The sequence below is a fragment of the Pimephales promelas genome, chromosome 2, assembly GCF_988280905.1.
Source record: "Pimephales promelas chromosome 2, fPimPro1.hap1.1, whole genome shotgun sequence".
Lineage (NCBI taxonomy): Eukaryota > Metazoa > Chordata > Actinopteri > Cypriniformes > Leuciscidae > Pimephales > Pimephales promelas.
In genome coordinates, this window is record NC_142770.1 from 36104692 (window position 1) to 36127771 (window position 23080).

General features: G+C 45.6%; 1 protein-coding gene across 7 annotated transcripts in view; it reads left to right on the top strand.

The window, feature by feature from the left end:
* The window catches only part of LOC120469783 (protein NLRC3-like), a 63330-nt gene extending 40552 nt beyond the window's left edge, over window positions 1-22778 (top strand). Inside the window, exons 8-11 of one of the 7 annotated variants that reach the window (XM_089118853.1) lie at window positions 7375-7548; window positions 10311-10484; window positions 12439-12612; window positions 21574-22778. In XM_089118853.1, coding sequence (XP_088974979.1) covers window positions 7375-7548; window positions 10311-10484; window positions 12439-12612; window positions 21574-21583 — 532 coding nt within the window. In that variant the 3' untranslated portion in view covers window positions 21584-22778. Of the gene's footprint in view, window positions 1-7374; window positions 7549-7674; window positions 8119-10310; window positions 10485-12438; window positions 12613-21573 lie in introns of those variants that run through there. The other 6 variants (XM_089118859.1, XR_016146068.1, XM_089118860.1 and 3 more) reach the window with 6 other exon arrangements.
* The last annotated feature ends 302 nt before the right edge of the window (window positions 22779-23080 follow it).

A 23080-nucleotide genomic window follows, 5' to 3' on the forward strand; every position in this document is an offset into this window, starting at 1 on the left:
ACCCTCATCCGGCGTGCTGCCATCCAGCCACGTCTCGGTCAGGCATATAACAGAACAGTCAGCAGCGTCCCGCTTAGATCGAATTAGGGTAGCCAGCTCATCCTGCTTGTTAGTCAGGGAGCGGACATTCGACAGGATCATGCTGGGAAGCGGAGAGCGGTGAACCCTCTTAGTCGAACCAAAACTCCCGCTCGTTTGCCTCTCTTCCTTGGAGATCGCTTGTGTTTGTAAACTTTAGATTGACTGTCAATAATTCCGGCAGCATTCCTCCAATAATCGGAGGCCGGGAAGTTTTGCAAAGTGTCCCGAATACATAATAGTTCATGTCTGTCATATGTAATCAGACTGACAGAATTGTTAACAAAACAGAGCAAAACGAGACAAACATAAACACAGAGCCACACCACGTCGCCATAGATCGGCGCCATCTTCTAATAGGTTCTTAATAGTTTCATCATCTTCTAGACAGTTTTTTAGGTCATAAATGTTAAACAAATGATACAAAAAATAATTAGGCAAACTAATATAGTTTTGTCTAATTTCACCATTTTGAACTGAAAATAGGCCTATGTAACATGTAGCCTAGTGTAATAGTTTAGGCTACTGTCATTGTGAGGGGACAAGAAACATGAACAAAGCCGTTTTCATCATGTTAGGCACAGGATTAATAATGAATGTGTACATATTGAGAATAAAATATAAATTGTAGCCTTTAGTAAATTAAAAAAAGCCAACTTTAGGAGGGGAAGAGACAGGACAAGATAAAAACAAAGAGAAAAAGAGTGTGATGCTGATGAGGAGAGAAAAATAATCAGCTCACTCACATGGTTTTAAAGCTGAAGCTGTTGTCATCGATTTTTTTTTTTTTGCCTTCACAATATCTTAAAATGCATGTAGTTTAGAGAAATCCAAAATTTTCTCGGGGAAACCCCGAACCCCCCAAACTGCCCTGCCTCAAATTCAGGACCATAGTGATTATAAAACCATGTATTTACAAATAAATCATGTAGCAGAGCTACAGAAAGCGTTTTTCGGTAGTGAATATCTTTTAAAACGTCTTTGTCGTTGTGGAGAGCGCAGTGCATGGATGGTTGGCAACAACAGACACCACGGAAAATTGGACCAGATTTTACTAATAATAAAAGATAAGCTTTTAGACTCACTCACTATTTTTATAAAAAATGATTTAAATGCTGAAATATAGGAGGTTTATCTTTTTATAACGCCTTTTGTTTCTGTGAAAAATTATTTAAAGGCTGAAATATGTGAGGTTTGTTTTTTATAAAAAAAAGACGTAACTCGCTTACGTCTTTTCCTCTGTTCCGAACTGCTTTGTTAACACATCTTCAGAATACTTGTCTATGTTTCTAGTATTTCGGATTTAGCATTAATTTGTGTCAAGTTATCCATGGGTGTATGAATGTGTTTATATGTAGAAATATACATATCTAGTGATGTCAACTTTGTCAGTTTTATTTGGGATTATTGTGTGTCTCACTTAACACCACTCTCAAAATGCTTGACTTTTAGAACATCATCATGCTGGTTTTAAGGTCAAGGTTAACCATCAAGGTTTTATTGTTTAGTGGTATTCATACCACAGTTTGGGAACCACTGTGATTTATGAAGTTTTATTAACTAAGTTCGGGAGGAGCACGTTCAGATAATTGACACGAGTGGATAGCAATCAGCAATCAGCAGCCAATGATAAGAGGGTACAAATAGACTCAGCAGTCTTACCTCGATCCATTGGCAGTTTGCAGCATTCGGCCATGTCCGAATCTAGCTCTTCCCGTTTCGATAAAGAATCTTTCTTCCTTCAGAATTAGAAATCTTTGCCACAACACGGTAACGTCATTTTCTCGTGGGCGTCAGGCCAAACAAACGGGTGAAACATCCGCAATCTACTTCCGCGTATTTCTTTAAACTGGACCATTCAATAATTACTGCCATATAGAAATGGACAAAACAATGCTGCCCTCTTAACGCAAAGGGACGGACCTTCCTACAGCATCAGGCTGCCGCAACAGGTCGTAAGTTAAGCCACGCTGCAGATTCAGTCCTGGCTGATCCACACTCTCAAACATCTGCCGGGTCAACTTTGTGAGCGCTTAGCTCAAAACTTTCGTGTCCCTGATTGAACTTCGCATCGCTTCAATTGTTGAATGACGAGCAAGTTATGCTATCTGGGTAATAATTGCGATCGGAGGATCACACGTTTTAATGGTTTCTGTACAAATTATTTGCTTTCCTTAATCTCGATGCTTGCTTATGCCGTAAACTCACATGTAAACAGTAGAACTGAATCGAATCCAAAAAACAATCGATTCGTCGATTGCGAGGCGTTAGGAATTGAGAGTCGATTCCAAAGTTTGGAATCGATTCCATTAAAGGGAATCGAATCCTCTTTTAAGATTTTAACTCAAACCGCGGCTCGTAACCGATATATTTGTCAATACAATCACGTCACCTATAAATAAATAAAGTTCAGACTAATTCAAACCCACAGCTTCACAATTTGGTTTACTGATTATAAAAAATCGTCTGGGAACGCGACCCTAAATCACAAATAAATAAATAAAATGAGAAAATAAGGGGGCTTTTACACATGGTTTGCTGCGGTCTGAGCACGTTTGTTCCCGACACCCCCCACAGCGTGGGTCTGTTTTCGCACAAAACTTGTTTCTATCACACAAAACTTGTTCTATCGGATCTGGTGCGTTTGCGTGCATCTTACGTCATCGCAAACGTGCACGCGCATGATAGAAAGCAGAACGTGGGTAATATCATGTTTTGTTTTTATTTATTTATTTTCATTAATTTGCTGCTATCACGCGCAGTTGAGTGAACAGTACGGGTCTATTGTGCGTGTGTCTCATAAGGTGGACTTCTGCTACTTGCAAACGGACTCTTAAGGAGACAGTGGATTTCCAAACGTGTCGCTCTGATTCCATGCACAATGCTCGAATACGCTCACTCTCGCTCGTATCCAAGGTAATTCCTCAACAATATCATCCATTACTTATTTTAACTGAATACATCACATAAGCTAAAAACGCATGCGCAGGATACTTACTTCCTGAACAAGTGCGCACCCGAGTCCTTGCTGCTTTCACATACACGCAAACCGCGGCACGGTTCGGAAGCAAGACCATCTCCTCCAGGTAGTCTTGGGTTCGGTACCCCAGTGCGCACCCGTTTCCCATAACGGCGTTCACATTAGCGATTTTAATGCGAACCGTGCCCCGTTACGGACTTAACTGCCAGGGTGAAAGCTCCCAAAGCCATTTTCAAACGTTAATAAGATGCGCATAATCCTGCAAAGATTGAATCTCCCTTCTTTTTCACGTCTTTGATTACGCTCAAGAAGATGATCTACTTCCCCCTTCGCTCGGCTTCACAACACAGCTCAATTTGCACAGGTACGTTTCTCCACTGCCCCAGCAGTGATGTCGCCTCTGCTTCCACAGGTGCTCTCTTTCTCTGGCGAATTTTTCTGCACTGCCACAGCAGTGATGTCTCCTCTGCTCCCATAGGAGCTATGTTTCTCTGGCTAATTTTCTCCACTGCCACAGCAGTGAGGTCTACTCCGCTCCAGCTAGAACTCTGTTTTCTGTAGCTAATTTTCTACACTGTCCCAGCAGTGACGTCTACTCTGCTCCCACAGGAGCTCTATTTCTCTGGCTAATTTTCTACACTGTCCCAGCAGTGACGTCTACTCTGCTCCCACAAGAGCTCTGTTTCTCTGGCTAATTTTCTACAATGCCACAGCAGTGATGTCTCCTCTGCTCCCACTGGAGCTCTGTTTTCTCTGGTTAATTTTCTACACTGCCACAGCAGTGATGTCTCCTCTGCTCCCACAGGATCTCTGTTTCTCTGGTTAATTTTCTCCCCGCCACAGCAGTGACATCTCCTCGGCTCCCACAGGAGCTCTATTTCTCTGGCTAATTTTTCTCCACCGCCACAGCAGTGATGTCCCCTCGGCTCTCACAGAAGCTCTGTTTCCCTGGCTAATTGTCTTCACTACCACAGCAGCGACATCTCCTCCGCTCCTACAGGAGCTCTGTTTCTCTGACTAATTTTCTACACTACCACAGCAGTGTCGTCTCCTCCGCTCCCACAGGAGCCCTGTTTCTCTGGCTAATTTTCTACTCTGCCCCAGCAGTGACGCCTCCTCGGCTTCCACAGGAGCTCTCTTTCTCTGACTAATTTTCTACACTGCCACAGCAGTGATGTCTCCTCTGCTCCCACTGGAGCTCCGTTTTCTCTGGCTAATTTTCTACACTGCTACAGCAGGTATGTCACTTCTGCTCCCGCAGGATCTCTGTTTCTCTGGCTATTTTTTACACTGCTAAAACAGTGATGTTTTCTCTCCAGTACATCACTATTCAGAATTATAACTCCTGCTAAAACCCCTAATTGATTATTTTCTCTGTCCAGCGAGCATTGGTCTCCAAGCGGACGTTGCATGCATCAAAGTTATCCTCCAAGCAGTATCTCCCAGGACCCTTCAATCCTATGTTACTGCTTGGAGATAATGTAAAGAAAGAAAACGATAAAAATGTCTCTTATAACTGGCCTTTCCCTGATCTTTCTCTTTTCAATCAAATCTTTTATCTCCTACCTTAATATCATTGAGAGCCTTCAAATCGGGTCCATTAAAGGTTATCTGAACGGCATCCAGTTTTTTCTATAAACTGATGTACGGCACTCTTTCCGTGGAGATAAACAATTCACAAACCCTGATTAAAAGGATTCTAAGATCCTAGCCCACCCGCTCCGACGCTGAACAACCCATAACACTGGACATTCTCATCAAAGGTATTCAGGCTTTCCGCACCGGCTACCAGCCCCTAAGTTCCACTCACACACTCGATGCCATGTTTAAACTAGTTTTTTGTTTTCTTAGACACTCAGAAACCGCCATCATTTCGTGAGAGGAGTGAGTGCTTTCCCAGTGGAGCACTTAAATTTTTTCTTCTTCATCCAGCAAGCAGTTGGTCTCTCCGTGGATGCAGTGTGAGGAAAATCTCCTGGGCAAGCACTCATTTTTCTCTTTTCAGGTTTCCTTTTTCCGTCCAGCGAACATTGGTCTCACAGCGGATGGAGTGAGAGCTTTCCCAGTAGAGCACTTGCATTTTCTCTTTCATCCAGCGAGCAGTTGGTCTCACAGCGGACAGAGTACGAGAAAATCTCCAGGACAAGCACTCATTTTTCTCTTCTTCTTTCCGTTCCAGTGAGCATTGGTCTCATAGCGGATGGAGTGAGTGCTTTCACAGTAGAGCTCTTATATTTTCTCTTTCATCCAGCAAGCAGTTGGTCTCACAGCGGACGGAGTACGAGAAAAATCTCCTTGACAAGCACTCATTTTCTCTTTCCAGTCTTCCTCTTTCCGTCCAGCGAGGATTGGTCTCACAGCGGATGGAGTGAGAGCTTTCCCAGTAGAGCACTTGCATTTTCTCTTTCATCCAGCGAGCAGTTGGTCTCACAGCGGACAGAGTACGAGAAAATCTCCAGGACAAGCACTAATTTTTCTCTTCTTCTTTCCGTTCCAGTGAGCATTGGTCTCTCAGCGGATGGAGTGAGTGCTTTCACAGTAGAGCTCTTATATTTTCTCTTTCATCCAGCGAGCAGTTGGTCTCACAGCGGACGGAGTACGAGAAAATCTCCTTGACAAGCACTCATTTTTCTCTTTCCAGTCTTCCTCTTTCCGTCCAGCGAGGATTGGTCTCACAGCGGATGGAGTGAGAGCTTTCCCAGTAAAGCTCTTACATTTTCTCTTTCATCCAGCGAGCAGTTGGTCTCACAGCGGACGGAGTACGAGAAAATCTCCTTGACAAGCACTCATTTTTCTCTTTCCAGTCTTCCTCTTTCCGTCCAGCGAGCATTGGTCTCTCAGCGGATAGAGTGAGAGCTTTCCCAGTAGAGCTCTTTCATCCAGCGAGCAGTTGGTCTCACAGCGGACGGAGTACGAGAAAATCTCCTTGACAAGCACTCATTTTTCTCTTTCCAGTCTTCCTCTTTCCGTCCAGTGAGGATTGGTCTCACAGCGGATGGAGTGAGAGCTTCCCCAGTAGAGCTCTTATATTTTCTCTTTCATCCAGCAAGCAGTTGGTCTCACAGTGGACGGAGTACGAGAAAATCTCCTGTACAAGCTCTCATTTTTCTCTTTCCAGTCTTCCTCTTTCCGTCCAGCGAGCATTGGTCTCATAACGGAGAGCTTTCCCAGTAGAGCACTTATATTTTCTATTTCATCCAGTGAGCAGTTGATCTCACAGCGGATGCAGTGTGAGAATCTCCTGGGCAAGCACTAATTTTTTCCACTTTTCAGTTTTCTTCTTTCCATCCAGCGAAGATGTCTCAAAGCGGATGGAGCAAGAAAGTTTCCCGGTAGTGCACTCACCTTTTCTCTTTCATTTCAGCGAGCATTTGGTTTCACAGCGGGGGCAGCGTGAAAACCTCCTGGACAAGAATACTACAACCACACCTCGTTCGCAGTCCACAAGGGCCGTGAATCCAGGCAGTGAGCCACCATCACGGGCCTCCCTGAACAAGCATCCAGGCCCCTTCTCGAGATGCCAGCCCGCCAATCTTGGCACTCTTTGGGGGGGCTTTAGTCCGGCGGCTGTCCTCTGCTCTTTAGCCTTTTGGGGGGAGTACTCTGGGTTCGGGCAGAATTCCGAGCTTTGAATGTTAGAATTCCGAGCTTTGAATGTTTGAATGTTGAATGTTTGCATTGAATGTTACTCACTCAAAATTATATGTAAGTGTGAACTCGTGAAATGAAGTTTTATTAACTAAGTTCGGGAGGAGCACGTTCAGATAATTGACACGAGTGGATAGCAATCAGCAGCCAATGATATGAGGGTACAAATAGACTCAGCAGTCTTACCTCGATCCATTGGCAGTTTGCAGCATCCCTCCTCCACCCCTTCTCCACACTCCTACTTCTCCACACTCCTCTTTCTAAAATATCACTTACATACGGGGGGAGTACTCTGGGTTCGGGCAGAATTCCGAGCTCTGAGCCCTCCCTCCGGACAGCACGCCAAATACGCATTGAATCTTACTCACTCAAAATTATATGTAAGTGTGAACTCGTGAAACTTTATTCTATCTGGGTAGAGGGGGATAGTGAGAGCTTGTGTGTGTGTGTGTGTGTGTGTGTGTGTGTGTGTGTGTGTGTGTGTGCATTGAGGTTTTTCTTGTATCCTGTATACTGTATCTACTCTGTTGTTTTACTTTTCTTTACTTTTCTAAATATTACTGAGGACCCCCATGAAAACAAGATGTTTCATCTCATGTGGCTGATCCTCTAATACATGTTTATAAATAAATAAATATAGGCTTAATGTGTGTCATTGTTCTCTACAGGTTGAGGGAGTGTGGAGTCACAGATGAAGGTTGTGTTGCTCTGGCTTCAGCTCTGAGATCAAACCCCTCACAGCTGAGAGATCTGAATCTGTCTGAGAATAAACTAGGAGACTCAGGAGTGAAGCAGCTTTCTGATCTACTGGCGAATCCTCACTGTAAACTGGAGTCACTGGGGTAAGATCATCTCTACCATAAAGACTCTGAGTGAATAAGGATTAATATGTAGATAGTGTATAGGATATATGTTTGGCGTAAGCCCCATCCGGTGGTTCAGCGACAGATTCCTGCTTGAACCGTCAGATCCTGCCGGCGGTAGAAGACAGCGGTGAGGAGTCTCCCTGAAGAGGAACATTTACATCGCACTATATTATTATCCCACAAAACACAGTAAAAGCAACAGTTAAATAAACCGGACGAACTACAAACCAGACAACAGATGCAGGATACAGTGAAGAGGGTTTTTAAAGCTTTCTGATCTACTGGCGAATCCTCACTGTAAACTGGAGACACTGGGGTAAGATCATCTCTACCATAAAGACTCTGAGTGAATAAGGATTAACCCTCTATGCGCCACGGTCGAGTTTACTCGACAAGATGCGTCACTGAATAAAACAGCCGATTTTCTCCAATTGGGTGTCAAATTTCGTTCGACCTCCCCTCCACTGGATGGCAGACATGTCATACTTCATCCCCGAATCAAAAAAACATAATTTTTCTATACAAAATGTTCGAGTTACAGTGCATTGAATCAGTGCGATCAACAATGGAGCTAGTATGAGAGTGAGCCATTTCATCAGAGTGTCTCAGCAATCGTGGTGACAGTATTGTGGTGGAGTCTGTCTGTTATCACTGGGTATGTTAGACGAGGTCGAAGTGTTCATAGTACAGATAGGGGGCAACGTGAAGGCAGGGTGAGGAGTCGCAATAGTGTGCATACTACATACCGCGCTCGTATCATCTCACTCATGATCTGTGCCTTGCCGTCGCAAGTGATCTTTTGAACTAAACAGGTTTTGTCTACTTGTGTTTGTGTCATATGAGTAATATACTGTATATATATATATATATATATATATATGTGCTGTGCCTCATACATGGAATTAGAGTGCCTACTGTATGTAGTAAATGGAAAATCTCTACAGCAAAAGGCCAACCACTACATGCATACGGTTTGTTTTACCATTTATTAGTAATGATTTACACATCAGTTTGTTTACTACTTACTATATACCTGAGCATTCAGTATTGTGCAATATAGCATACAGAAGGTGATGGACATTTTGGGGGGAAAGAAGTGCTGCATTTTATCATTTAAACATGTGACTTTTCATGAAAATGCTCTAATCCAAGATTGCTGCCACCATATGATGTCATAATATGCAAATTAGAGGGAAAATGTCATCCCTACATAAACTTTTGGTCATCCTTAATATTTCTCTAATTTACATAATCTTTTTTTCACTTTTAAGATAAAGCTTTTTGAAATTAAGATGTCAAAATCAAACGTTTTAGGAAAAAACCTCTGGCGCCTGAAGGGTTAATATGTAGATAGTGTATAGATGCAGGAGGTGGAGATTTATAGCCTTTTCTCACAGCATTGGATATAATTACACTAATTAATTTGATGGTGGATCCAGAAAGGTTCAAAAGACAATCACCAGAGACACCTGGAGACTCACCGCTGTAACATGCAGAAGACTCTGACTGAGAGTTTGGGGAAAGAGACTGCAACGGCCCATGCCAACACAAGGATAATATCAGAAGGACATTACATGTAGTCACGCAATGCAGACGTTCAACATTAACAATTTAAGAACAAAGGATAATTTGCACGGTTTGACATGATATGATAAACGATCGTTAGATTTAATCAGCGCGATTTACTGCAATGTTTTTTCCCTTAGTTGGTCTCTTTCACTCTCTCTCTCTCACACACACACACACACACACACACACACACACACACACACACACACACACACGAGTACGAGTAGTGAGTTGTTGTCATAAAGCCCAAAAGCTGTGGGGCTAAAAATAGAAAAAGAGAGATGGAAAACGAGCTGACGTGTCAAGAGATGCGACAGCAGATAAATAAGATAATAAATATTGAACATTTCTAATATAATGTATGATTTAGGCTATTCACATAACACGACCAAGAGAGCTGTTTTGATGAATATTATCGTATCATTATCGAATTTCGGATATTATAGTATATTCAGTGTTTTGAACGAATCGTTTTGAACGAATGACTCTCTTATTAAGACGGTCACTTGCCGCCCCCTACTGGCGGTTTAGTTTCATGTTTGAAAGTATCATTTAATTCTTTTCTTGTATATTTAAACATTTATTTAAAACATTAATCTCATAACATTAGTCTATTTATTGCAGTTGCAATTTTGCAGTGTTTAGACTATATAATATAATTTGATTGGTAACAGCCCCATTTATTATTTTAACTGAATTTATTGATCAAATGTAAGAATTTGACATGAAAGATGATGCATACATTTAATAAGGTAAAATTAAAGCAGTGCCTTTCTAAAGGTAAATAACGCCCTGGGGTGAATATAACACACTGATGAAAATTTTGCCTCACAATACATTAGGCTATTTATACCCAAAGGATGTGCAGTTGTAATGATTGTTTGTTTGTGTGTGTGTGTGTGTGTGCGTGTGCGTGCGTGTGTGTGTGTGCATGTGTGTGTGTAATGGGTGGCGCCAACACTGATATTGCAAACCCCTCAGCAAATGTGCAGCTGTGCCCATGACACACACACACACACACACATATACCTCTCTATCTCTCTCTTTCTCTCACACACACACATGAATATGAAATATATATTTCATATTGACAGCATTATGTTATTTATAGTTTAAGTGTTGTGTTTATCTCTGGATATAGGCTTAATGTGTGTCATTGTTCTCTACAGGTTGAGTGATTGTGGAGTCACAGATGAAGGTTGTGTTGCTCTGGCTTCAGCTCTGAGATCAAACCCCTCACACCTGAGAGATCTGTATCTGTCTGGGAATAAACTAGGAGACTCAGGAGTGAAGCAGCTTTCTGATCTACTGGCGAATCCTCACTGTAAACTGGAGAAACTGTGGTAAGATCATCTCTACCATAAAGACTCTGAGTGAATAAGGATTAACCCTCTAGGCGCCACGGTCAAGTTTACTCGACAAGATGCGTCACTGAATAAAACAGCCGATTTTCTCCAATTGGGTGTCAAATTTCGTTCGACCTCCCCTCCACTGGATGGCAGACATGTCATACTTCATCCCCAAGTCAAAAATCATAATTTTTCTATACAAAATGTTCAAGTTACAGCACATTGAATCAGTGCGATCAACAGCGGAGCTAGTATGAGAGTGAGCCATTTCATCAGAGTTTCTCAGCAATCGTGGCGACAGTATTGTGGTGGAGTCTGTCTATTATCACTGGGTATGTTAGACGAGGTCGAAGTGTTCATAGTACAGATAGGGGGCAACGTGAAGGCAGGGTGAGGAGTCGCAATAGTGTGCATACTGCATACCGCGCTCGTATCATCTTACTCATGATCTGTGCCTTGCCGTCGCAAGTGATCTTTTGAACTAAACAGGTTTTGTCTACTTGTGTTTGTGTGTCATATGAATAATATATATATATATATATATATATATATATATATGTGCTGTGCCTCATACATGGAATCAGAGTGTCATAATATGCAAATTAGAGAAATATTAAGGATGACCAAAAGTTTATGTAGGGATTACATTTCCCTCTAATTTACAGAATCAATTAATTTTTTACTTTTAAAATAAAGCCTTATGAAATTAAGATGTCAAAATCGAACGTTTTACAAAAAAACCTCTGGCGCCTGAAGGGTTAATATGTAGATAGTGTATAGATGCAGGAGGTGGAGATTTATAGCCTTTTCTCACAGCATTGGGTATAATTAAACTAATTAATTTGACGGTGGATCCAGAAAGGTTCAAAAGACAATCACCAGAGACACCTGGAGACTCACCGCTGTAACGTGCAGAAGACTCTGACTGAGAGTTTGGGGAAAGAGACTGCAACGGCCCATGCCAACACAAGGATAATATCAGAAGGACATTACATGTAGTCACGCAATGCTGACGTTGAACATTAACAATTTGAGAACAAAGGATAATTTGCATGGTTTGACATGATAAGATAAACGATCGTTAGATTTAATCAGCGCGATTTACTGCAATGCTTTTTTCCCTTAGTTGGTCTGTTTCACTCTCTCTCACACACAAACACACACAGACACACACACATACACGTGTAAATAAGTATTATTTAAGTTTTTCTTGTATATATTTAAACATTTATTTAAAACATCAATCTCATAACATTAGTCTATTTGAAGAGTTCAGATGCAAAAGCCTCTAAGTGCTATTTGAAATTTTCTTCTTTAATGATGATTTTTATCAAACTTGTATATTTAAGTTCAGTGGTTTCACTTAAATGGCAATGATAATTACCTATTAATTGTTATTTAAGTGAAATTACTGAACTTAAATATACAAGTTTGATAAAAATCATCATTAAAGAAGAAAATTTCAAATGGCATTTAGAGGCTTTTGCATCTGAACTCTTCATTTATTGTAGTTGCAATTTTGCAGTGTTTAGACTATATAATATAATTTAATTGGTAACAGCCCCATTTTAACTGAATTTATTGATCAAATGTAAGAATTTGACATGAAAGATGATGCATACATTTAATAAGGTAAAATTAAAGCAGTGCCATTATAAAGGTAAATAACGCCCTGGGGTAAATATAACACACTGATGAAAATATTGCTTCACAATACATTAGGCTATTTATACCCAAAAAAATGTGCAGTTGTAATGATTGTGTGTGTGTGTGTGATGGCTGTGCCACTGACACACACACACACATACATATACTTCTCTCTCTCTCTCACACACACACACATGAGTATGAGATATATATTTCATATTGACAGCATTATGTTATTTATAGTTTAAGTGTTATGTTTATCTCCGGATATAGGCTTAATGTGCGTCATTGTTCTCTACAGGTTGTGGGAGTGTGGAGTCACAGATGAAGGTTGTGTTGCTCTGGCTTCAGCTCTGAGATCAAACCCCTCACACCTGAGAGAACTGCATCTGTATAATAATAATCTAGGAGACTCAGGAGTGAAGCAGCTGGAGGATCTGAGGGATGATCCACATTATAAACTGGAGACACTAGAGTAAGAATAGTTCTTAACAGTTTTCATCATCATATTTTCATTTAAAGTTCAAATCTCTGTTTTACTTGTTTTACTCGCTAGAAATAATAATAAAGGTTCAAGTTCAGTAACAAACTAGTGTGTGTGTGTGTGTGTTAGGGGTTGAACGACTTCAGATTTTTTGAAGTCGACTGTTATGACATCAAAGTCGAGTCGACGTCGACTAGTCGCTGACGTCATTCATAAAAACACAAGAGATGAGACAGATTTGCAACATGCCACAATTTGCAATTAACAGAAAGTGACGCTGACAGCTCATAATGGGGCCGTTTACACCTGGACACTATGTGTTTTTACTGATCTGATTTATCAAAACGATTCCATTTACACCTGGTCACATAAATATGTTTCGCAAAATGGATATAAATCCGATTTTCAAACAACGTGCTATATGCAGATTTAACGGAGTTCTCATCACCGGTAGCAACAGTAATGAGCTTTTTTTATCATCAGCTAATTTCAAACTCAAAGACCGCACTGAGAGAGACAGCACTGGTAAGATAATTTTGTTTCTTTACTTTTAACGAAGATGATTGTGTGTTAAGCGTCTGTGACTTACTTTCACTTTGATTTACGATAGTTTGCACGTTGGCTTTATGGATAGATGCTCAGCTGCGGTGCGTGTTATAGCTTCATCATGAAAATAATAGCATAGGCTGCTCTCACGCGTTTTATTTCAGCGTTTTTGGGAGAAGTCCAATTTACATATGCGATTTCAACAACCAGATGCATGTATGTGTCCAGTTTCGTCTTTAAAGCGTCCCAGACCTCCTCATGAAGTGGTTTGAGCATAAATCCGTCTCCAATGCGTTTCGGAGGGCATTTAGCTTACACCTGGTGTTTTCACGATCGGATAGTGTTGTGGAAATTTTAATCTCACATATATTAATATGATTATTGGATCTTATGTCTCATTATTTCTTTATTATGTTCACTTTCTATATGTAACCACAGAGGAATGTCTTATGGGATGGGGGAAGATTTGTTCTCCCTTATCAGGAGTGGAGCTAGGCACCAGAGGACCGGCCGGGTCAGGGGTCATCTTAGATTGGGAGGGGGTTAGTAAATCTAACCTGACATCATGAATCCTATGGCTTTGTGGAAATTTACAAAGAAGGCTCGGCTTGCAGTAAATAACCTTGGGGAGGGCTATTTAGTCTTCACCCCGGCCTGTGTTCTGGGCGTCACTCCACTTCGCAGTGATCTGTGTTGGTGATTGAGCCTTATTGTTCTTGCAAGAATAATAAACCTTTTCCTTTATTAATTTGACTCAGAGTGTCTCTTACGAAGTGATGTCTGTTTATTGAATTTTTGCCTTAACAATAGCAATCAGATCACAGAAACAGGTGAAGTGGCCAGATGAAGCTAAACAGCCCGTTGTTTACATCATCATTTAGGATGAAAAGAAAAAAAAACGTCTCGGTTACGTATGTAACCCTCGTTCCCTGAGTAGGGAACGGAGACGTTACGTCAGAAGTGACGGAGATTGGGGGTTTCGCATAGAAAGCCAATCCTCTTCGAGTATTAAAACACGAGCCAATGGCATGCAATGCCTTGGGGCTGCGGAAATTTGCATAGCGTACTCCGCCCTACTCCGTGAGTATAAAAGGAGGAAGTGAACGCAACCGCAGTATGTCTTCGCTGAGGAGCCAAGACTGAACTCGGCCTCTACCCAGCGATACAGCAGAAGTGGCAGGGAGACGTAACGTCTCCGTTCCCTACTCAGGGAACGAGGGTTACATACGTAACCGAGACGTTCCCTATCGTAGTCACTTCGAGTTACGTCAGAAGTGACGGAGATTGGGGGTCTGTGCCATCACGCCATCTTCAAGCTGTCTTCCAGTGCCCTGCGAAAGACTGAACCCCCGAGCCTTACCTCTTTTTTTTTTTTTTTTTGGGGATCCGACTTTGACACAGGATTACCAAGGTACACTGGGAAACATATCCCGAAGGGGACATGCTACCAGCTGCCTACCGAAGGGAGGACTTAAGGATACACATATGGCCACATAGGAACGCATATGGAACACTGGAGTACCAACCGCAGGTGGCTACTGATTTAAACTCCAGGGGTGGCAGATGGCTTGCCAAGGGAAGACACATGCTCAGAGAGGCTTACAGTGGATAATACACATGAGACGGTTACCATGGGGAACCGTGCGCATGGAGGCACCTAGCTAGCATCCAGAGCAACGCAGTGGCCCGCATCGTCGGTGCTGGAGGACTCAAGACTTCAATGGAAGAACTGAGGAAATATCGCACTTATCCAGTCCGGGGAGTGGAGTGGCGAGCAAGCGAAGACACCTGAGCGGATCCAGAACTGGCCGAAACGAGTACGTGAGAGGATACCGGCTCAATTCGCAGATTATAGAATCTGGCGAAGGTGTTGGGTGTCGCCCAGCCTGCAGCTCTGCAGATGTCTGTTAGCGAGGCGCCGTGCGCTAAAGCCCAAGAGGAGGCTACACTCCGAGTGGAATGGGCCGTCACACCAAGGGGGCACGGAAGGCCTTGCTGCTGGTAAGACAAAGCAATGGCATCCACTATCCAGTGGGACAGCCGTTGCTTTGAGAGAGCCCTTCCCTTCTGGCTCCCCCCATGACAGACAAAGAGCTGGTCTGAGGTCCTGAAACACTGCGTTCTGTCGACATAGGTGCGGAGAGCACGTACCGGACAGAGCAGTGCCAAGGCTGGGTCTGCCTCCTCCAGGGGCAGCGCTTGCAGGTTCACCACCAGGTCCCGGAGGGGAGTGGTAGGAACCTTGGGCATATATCCAGGCCGGGGTCTCAGGAATACGTGAGAGTAAGCCGGCCCGAACTCCAGGCACACTTCGTCAACAGAGAGTGCGTGCAGGTCCCTTACTCTCCTGATGGATACCAATGCAATCAGGAGTGCTGTCACATAGGACAGGGCAAAAACTCTACCGACTGCAAAGGCTCCAGGGGAGGCCTCTGCAGAGCACCCAGGTCTACTGAGAGGTCCCCAGAGGGCAGGAGGGGAGGGAGGCGGATTTAGCCCCCTCACTCCCCTCAGGAACCTGATGACCAGGTCATGCTTCCCATAGACTTACCTTTCACTGCATCATGAGACGCGGCAATGGCCGCGACATAATCCAAAGGGTGGAGGGCGACAGCCTGCGCTCCAACCCCTCTTGCAGGAAGGAAGCATGACTCCGATCGAACATCTCCGGGGGTCTTCTCAGCGAGAAGAACACCACTTGACGAAGAGGTTCCACTTCAACGCATAAAGGTGTCACGTGGACGACGCTCTTGCGGAAGTGATGGTTGCCGCCACCGCAGGTGGCAGCGAACTCAAACCTGCCTCGTCCCGTCCTGGAGCCACACGTGCAGCCTCCAAGATCGGGACGAGGGTGCCACAGAGTGCCCCGTCTCTGAGAGAGTAGGTCCGGTCTCAGAGGAATAGGCCAAGGAGGTGCTGTCGCGAGGAGCAAGAGTTCGGAGAACCACGTCTTGGTGGGCCAGTAGGGGGCTACCAGCAAGACCTGCTCCTCGTCCTCCTTGATCTTGCACAACACCCGTGCAAGGAGGCTCACTGGGGGAACGCACACTTGCGTGGGCCCCGTGGCCAGCTGTGCGCCAGCGCATCCGAGCCGAGAGAGCCGCGGGTCAGAGAATAACTGGGCGCAGTGGGACGAGTCCCGAGAGGCGAACAGGTCTAACTGTGCCTCCCCGAACTGGTCCCAATCAGCTGGACCGACTGGGGATGGAGTCGCCATTCGCCGGAGATGGGACGGGCCCGGGACAGCTCGCGGCTGCCCGGTTCCGGTCTCCAGGAATGTAACTGCACGAAGGGACCTCAGGTGCTTCTGACTCCATATCAAGAGGTGGCGGGCGAGCTGCGACAACCGGCGCGAGCGTAGACCCCCCCTGGTGGTTGATGTACGCTACTGCCGTAGTGTTGTCTGAGCGGACAAGCACATGCTGGCCCTAGAGCACGCTCGGAAGCGGTGCCGGGCGAGCCGTACTGCCAACAGCTCGAGGCAATTGACGTGCATGAGGCGCTGGGCTCCTGTCCAGGAACCGGCGGCTGCATGCCCATTGCACATGGCACCCCAACCCGTGGTAGACGCATCCGTGGAGACAACGAGATGCCTGGAAACTCGCTGAATAGGGACCCTGTCCGTAAAAAGCTGAGGTTCGACCACGGGAAGAAGGATCGGCGGCACGTCGGAGTCACTGGAACTCGGAGCGAGCCGCGATGCCATGCCCACCTCGGGACTCGATCGCGAAGCCACAGCTGAAGCGGTCTCATATGAAGCAAACCGAGCGGCGTTGCCGCGGCCGCGGATGCCATATGCCCCAGGAGCCTCTGAAATAGTTTCAGTGGAACCGCACTCTTGCCCTCGAACTGTCGAAGACAAGCCAGCAGTGAGTGCGCGCGCTCGTTCGTGAGCTGCGCGGACATGGCGACCGAGTCTATCTCCATGCCGAGAAAAGAGATCCTCTGCACGGGGCAAAGTTTGCTCTTTTCCCGGTTGACCCGAAGGCCCAGACGGGCTAGGTGCCGTAGCACCAGGTCTCTGTGTTCGCAAACCTGAGCTCGAGAGTGTGCTAGTAACAGCCAGTCGTCGAGATAGTTCAGGATGCGAACCCCGTGTTCGCGAAGGGGAACAAGGGCTGCCTCGACGATCTTCGTGAAGACGCGAGGGGACAGAGCTAACCCGAATGGGAGAACGGCGTACTGGTATGCCTGGCCCTCGAGGCAAACCGAAGAAACGGTCTGTGTCGAGGGAGAATGGAGCCATGGAAGTACGCGTCCTTCAGGTCGATCGCTGCAAACCAATCCTGATACCGAACACATTCGAAAATGCGTTTGGCCGTGAGCATTTTGAACGGTAGTCGATGGAGAGAACGGTTCAAAATGCGCAGGTCCAGGATCGGTCGTAACCCACCGGTCTTTCTTGGGGACAATGAAGTAGGGGCTGTAAAGCCCGGACCTCACCTCGGCTGGAGGGACCGTCTCGATTGCACCCTTCGCCAGCAGGGTCGCAATCTCCGCTCTCAAGACTGGGGCATTGCCACCAACCATCGTGGAGCGAACTCCCCTGAAGCGGGGAAGAGACCGTGCGAACTGAATCGCGTAGCCGAATCCGATCGTTCTGATGACCCAGCGGGAACCCCGGGAAGCGCTAGCCAGGCTTCCAGGAAGTGAGCCAACGGGGTCATGCGAACCACAGACGTCCCCCCGGAGGGGCAGCGAGGCGGGTCGACCGGCATGCGTGCAGGAGTTACCCCGTCCGGATGCACCGTCGAAACCCGCTCCCCGACAGAAGAGACCAGGGAAGGCAGAGCGTTCCACGGGGGTCTGTTCTGCCGGGGGTCTGGCGACAGAGGGGGAAGGGATTGGCGTAGCCCGGGGACGACACACGCACCCTTCCGCGCCCTCCGAGACAGAGAGGAATGAACGGGGCGACGCACTGGACGTCGTGCGCGCTCATTCCAGTCTGTGTGCTCAATGACAGTGTCAGCTTTTCCTCAACCAGCTCAGGGAGCTAGCTAGAACAAAAGATTCTCCACCGGCCCTCCACCGGGGAAGGAGGGGCCCTGCCACCGCCTCCTGAGAAAAACCATGACACTATCACTGAGCGGCCCGCCTCAGGAACATCGCTTCGCCTGGCATCTAGCGGGGCACGCGGCCTGAGGGGGGCTCTTTTCTTGGGACGCTTACCTGTGGCCTCCTCCGCGACGCGAACCGGCTGAAGGCTGCTGCTGGGGCCGCGTGGGAGGGAAGGGAGCCGCAGGGGGGCGTCCTCGGCGGCGAGCTGGCGGAGGCGTCCGAGCCGACGGCTGGTTGGAGGCAGCAGCTGGCCGTCGGGGCAGAGAAACCGCCTTCGTCTGCTCCTAGGCGGTCGAGAAGTGCTGGGCAAAGTCCTGGACCGCACCGCCGAACATTACTGCTCCTGGACCACAGCGGTGGGCATCACCTGACCAAGGGAGCGAGCGACCGCCTCCGTGACCCGTTTAAGGACAAGGTAGGCGACAGGCTCGCAGCTCGCTTGGTCCGTCACCTCCTCGTGCACATTCCTGAGCAGCTAGCTTTGTAGGTGCTCATCATATGCAGGGCGGAGGCTGCCTGTCCCGCCGCTCTACAGAATCGCGCCGCCATAGACGACGAGAACCCATAGGCTTTGGAGGGGCATCTGAGAGCAACCGCCGGTTGACCGGGGGAGCCCCAGCGTACCCACAGACCGCCGCATCGCCGAGGGGAGGAAGGGCGGGGAACTAAGCACGCTTTTTTTTTTTTTTTTTTAGTGCGTGTCAGTTCCGCATGCAACTCGGGGAAAAAAGGAAATTGGGGTTGGCCGTGGCCGTAAGGCGGCAGCGTTACCCAAAAACCAATTATTCAGCCGCGAGAGATCGGGGAGGGGCGGAGTTCCACCCCCACCCGATGCTCACGGACGCCCGAGATAGCACGGCCATCATCGCGGGATCAGACACGGCGGCGCTGACGCTCCCGAGGGAGGCAACGCGGCCGCATCCTCACTTCCCGAGGAGTCAAGCCCGCCTAGTGATGCTGTGATCGACATCGCATCATCATCTGGAGCGCTGCCCGAAGCAGCCGGTGCCACCGAAGAAGCAACCGACTGAATCGAACTAACGCTCGCTGGCTCTCGCACTGAGGCGGGAGGTGTGGCCCGAGGAATCGTCGGGGCTTATCCCACACCATCACCGTAAATCACCAGGTCCCCGGGTCGACGGGCCCCCTATGGAGGAAACCGATCGAGCGGGGGGGACCGGGACTCTCACTCAAGTGAGATCATTGAGTCTCGACCTCAGTGTAGAGATGGTCATGTTCCCACAGAAGGAAAATGAGTCATCCACGAACGCTGCTGCTGCATGCTGAAATGCCCAGGCATACAAAGCAGCGATCGTGACCATCAGATGACGACAGAAATCAATCACACCCAGAAGAGCACGGGCGAACCGTCTTTAAAAAGACGTGCGCGTGCAGCTCTTTCAATGAGAGGAGGAAATTCACTCTTTCAGCGCTGAAGCGACCAGGGAGAAGCGCAAGTCTGGCAGACCACTGCTCAGATCGCAGGCGATGCAGAATCTCGCTGGGTACCGCCGTCACACCAACACTGAAGAGGACGCTCGTCTCGAAGAGTCTTGAACAGTGCTTTCAGGAGTGAAGAGGTTCTCTTGGCTCCGAAGCGAAAACATACTGCGGTTGCGTTCACTTCCTCCTTTTATACTCACGGAGTAGGGCGGAGTACGCTATGCAAATTTCCGCAGCCCCAAGGCATTGCATGCCATTGGCTCGTGTTTTAATACTCGAAGAGGATTGGCTTTCTATGCGAAACCCCCAATCTCCGTCACTTCTGACGTAACTCGAAGTGACTACGATAGGGAACTATAAATTCACATCTGCACGTTAGTGATGGATCTAAGTAATACAAAGTAATATTCCAATTGATTGCGGGTGAATTAGAAATGCATTAATATGTTTAAATAAATATATGGGGAAAAATAGGCTGTTTGAATGATTTTAAAAGAGACTGCTCTCATTTCCCGGTAAAACAGTGAGCGTGCGTCATGCTTACTTTCGTTTTCAACAATATAGTGGTGTTACGTTAGTAAAGTATTTCCATACGCTTTATGTACCAATGCTGCTTTCTTGCTGCAATGACCCTCTAGGCTCTTCATCTGTTGTCGTCTGCAACGCGGCCAAATACTATCAAAATTACCGCAATCATATAGTGTCACATGATCAACGCGACTAGTCGACGTCAAGCTAAAAGCGTCACGGCATTGCATTAAGGTCGACTAGTCGACTAATTGACTAGTCGGTTCAACCCCTAGTGTTTGTGTGTGTGTGTGTGTGTGTGTGTGGAGATTGTGTCTGAGATCACCATATAATGAGTCTTAAATTCAGCTTCAGTTTCTGTCGGTCTCTGGACTTTAAACTGTTTAATATGAGTGTAATTCTGCTCATACTGTTGTGACTGATTGTGAGAATAATATGAATGTTATGTTCATCTTTTCCCCTTGAACTGTCTCTATAGGCATCTTTACACAGCCGAGTTAAGGCTGCTCTAAAGCGGCTCTGTGTCTGCTCAAAGTTCTGTGTAAAGACACAATGCCGCATAAAAGCAAACTGAGAATATGCCGGCCTGACCCGCCTCAGCCGCTAGTGTCAAAGATGACTCTGATATTGTTTTGGTTCAGTGTAAATGAGCGCCAACTTGTGCCGCTCTAAACTATGCCATTGTCATGACAACCAAACGCGCGGCGCGACAGTCAAGAAGCGGAAGACAACACATATAGGCCGAGCTCCATATTGTTTTAGCCAAATTAAAACATGTCAGCCAACAAGAGACAATAAAGTAAATGAGTCCTGTACTCACATCGTGAAGCAAACCAGCAAAATAACAGAGTCGTCGTGTGTGTAATCGATTGGCTTTGGCTGTTAGTAATCTTCCTTTGAAGAGACTGGCAGATCAACACGCCGCTACATTTCTCTCAGATACGGTAAATGCTTATTCACGTCACTGTGTTATATTATATTCCAGAAATCATCTTCTTGAGGACGATATTACACACACACACACACACACGCGACCTGCCTGACACGCTAACAAAAGTGACGCCTGTGGTTTCTGTGCTGCTTTTTCTGTTTAAAGACGCCTTATGTGTGTGATAATCTGAGATTTGGTTATCAACTGATATTAAATCTGTAGTGAGTGTAATGATGATTTCAGCTGGTTCTGGATCAGCTGTCCGTTGTGTGAAAGTGACCTTTCATGTGCTTTTGATTTTGTAAAGTGACTGAGCATCAGATAGAAGCTATATTATCATGTTGGAGAAGGAATTATTATAGATTATCTAGTTAGTTTTCTTATGAAAAGATGTGACAGATGTAATATCTCATACTGCATATGTGACTGTGTGTGTTTTATTTTAGTTATAGATGACAGTCTGATGTTCTGCTGATCATCTGATGGTGAATAAGGATCCACTACAGAGACTCACAGTCAACAGAATCAACAGAGACTGAAGATACAGTGACTTCACTGTTAGTTCATTTAGATTTCAACCATCCTCTGACAGACCTGATGAGGCGGCAGTGAAACACCTTTTATTTCACAGCAAATTACACTTTCTCATTCATAGATTAACCTTTTTATTTGTATAAACGCACAGTATAAACTCAAAAATGTTGGAGTTTTAGAGCAACTATTGATCCTGAATGTGTGTGTGTTGTACCAGCAGAGGGCAGGCCCGGTTCTGGAACCAAATCACTGAGGGTGCTTCTGAAAATAGTGAGGGTGCTCAAAATAGGGCTGAGCGATACCTAGTGTCTACGACAATATTGTAATTGCTGTTATGTTAAACTATATGTGATCTGCATGATCGAGTAGCCTATGTCCCTGTACGAGCTTTTGTGCTTTACATTTATATCATATAATATAGTTAATAAATGTTACACACAGAGTGCTTTTCCCCCAAATATCAGCAGTATTGCAAATGTGTGAAGTATTGAAAATGAAACTGACTACATTTTAGACGTATAGTTTCTGACGACAATGAATCAGTCCATTTAAACAGCTGATTTAAAGATTAAATGACTCACTCATTAAGACAGTCAAATGCTGGTCACTCGATCGGCCGCGGCACTTGCTGGGGTTTATCGCCGGTGTTTGAATGGGTGTCCTGCGGTGAGAGCGAAGGCAGGCGGTGTCATTTCGTCTTGTTGTGATGTGGAGCTTTGAGCTTTCTTGAGCCAATGTCGTATGTCCATGATTGAAAATGGACAATTAATATTTTTAGGCTACCTAAAGGCCTCTAAAAAGTCAGCTATCGAATTTCCTGAGCGGGACGCACACCCAAGCAAAGTGGGCAATTAAAGAGACAGCTTCACCTATGTATCGCGATCGCGAAAGGACAACCAATCCAGTGCATTAAACATGAAAGCCCGGTCTGGCACATGTGAATCGGGTGATGGCGTCTGTCCCCATCTGCTGAGTAAGAGCACCTAAAACAGAAAATAAAATCACAATGCAAAGAATTAGCATTTAAGTTAAACAGGAGACATTGGTACATTCGTGCCGCGAGATGTTCCTATATGAAGTATGTAACGTGAGGCAAAGATAGAAAAAATGTGTAAAATATTTCAAAAGAAAGAAATATGTGTGTTACTTTAATAAAACATATTTGGGTATAAAGAACAGTGCCACAAAACCATTTCTTTGAGTGCATAATCATCTTTGCAGCCAACACACTCAGTAAACACTTGAAACTATTAAAATATCTCCTCGAGTATTTTTTCCCGGACACATTTTTTCTTTTGCTTTGCGGCAAGCTTTATACACATATACATATCGTTTCAAAGCAGCTTTACAGAAAATGCATGCGTCTAAATGACAATTTCGAGTGATCTGTTATCTGAGGGGTTTGTGTTGGGAGCCGAC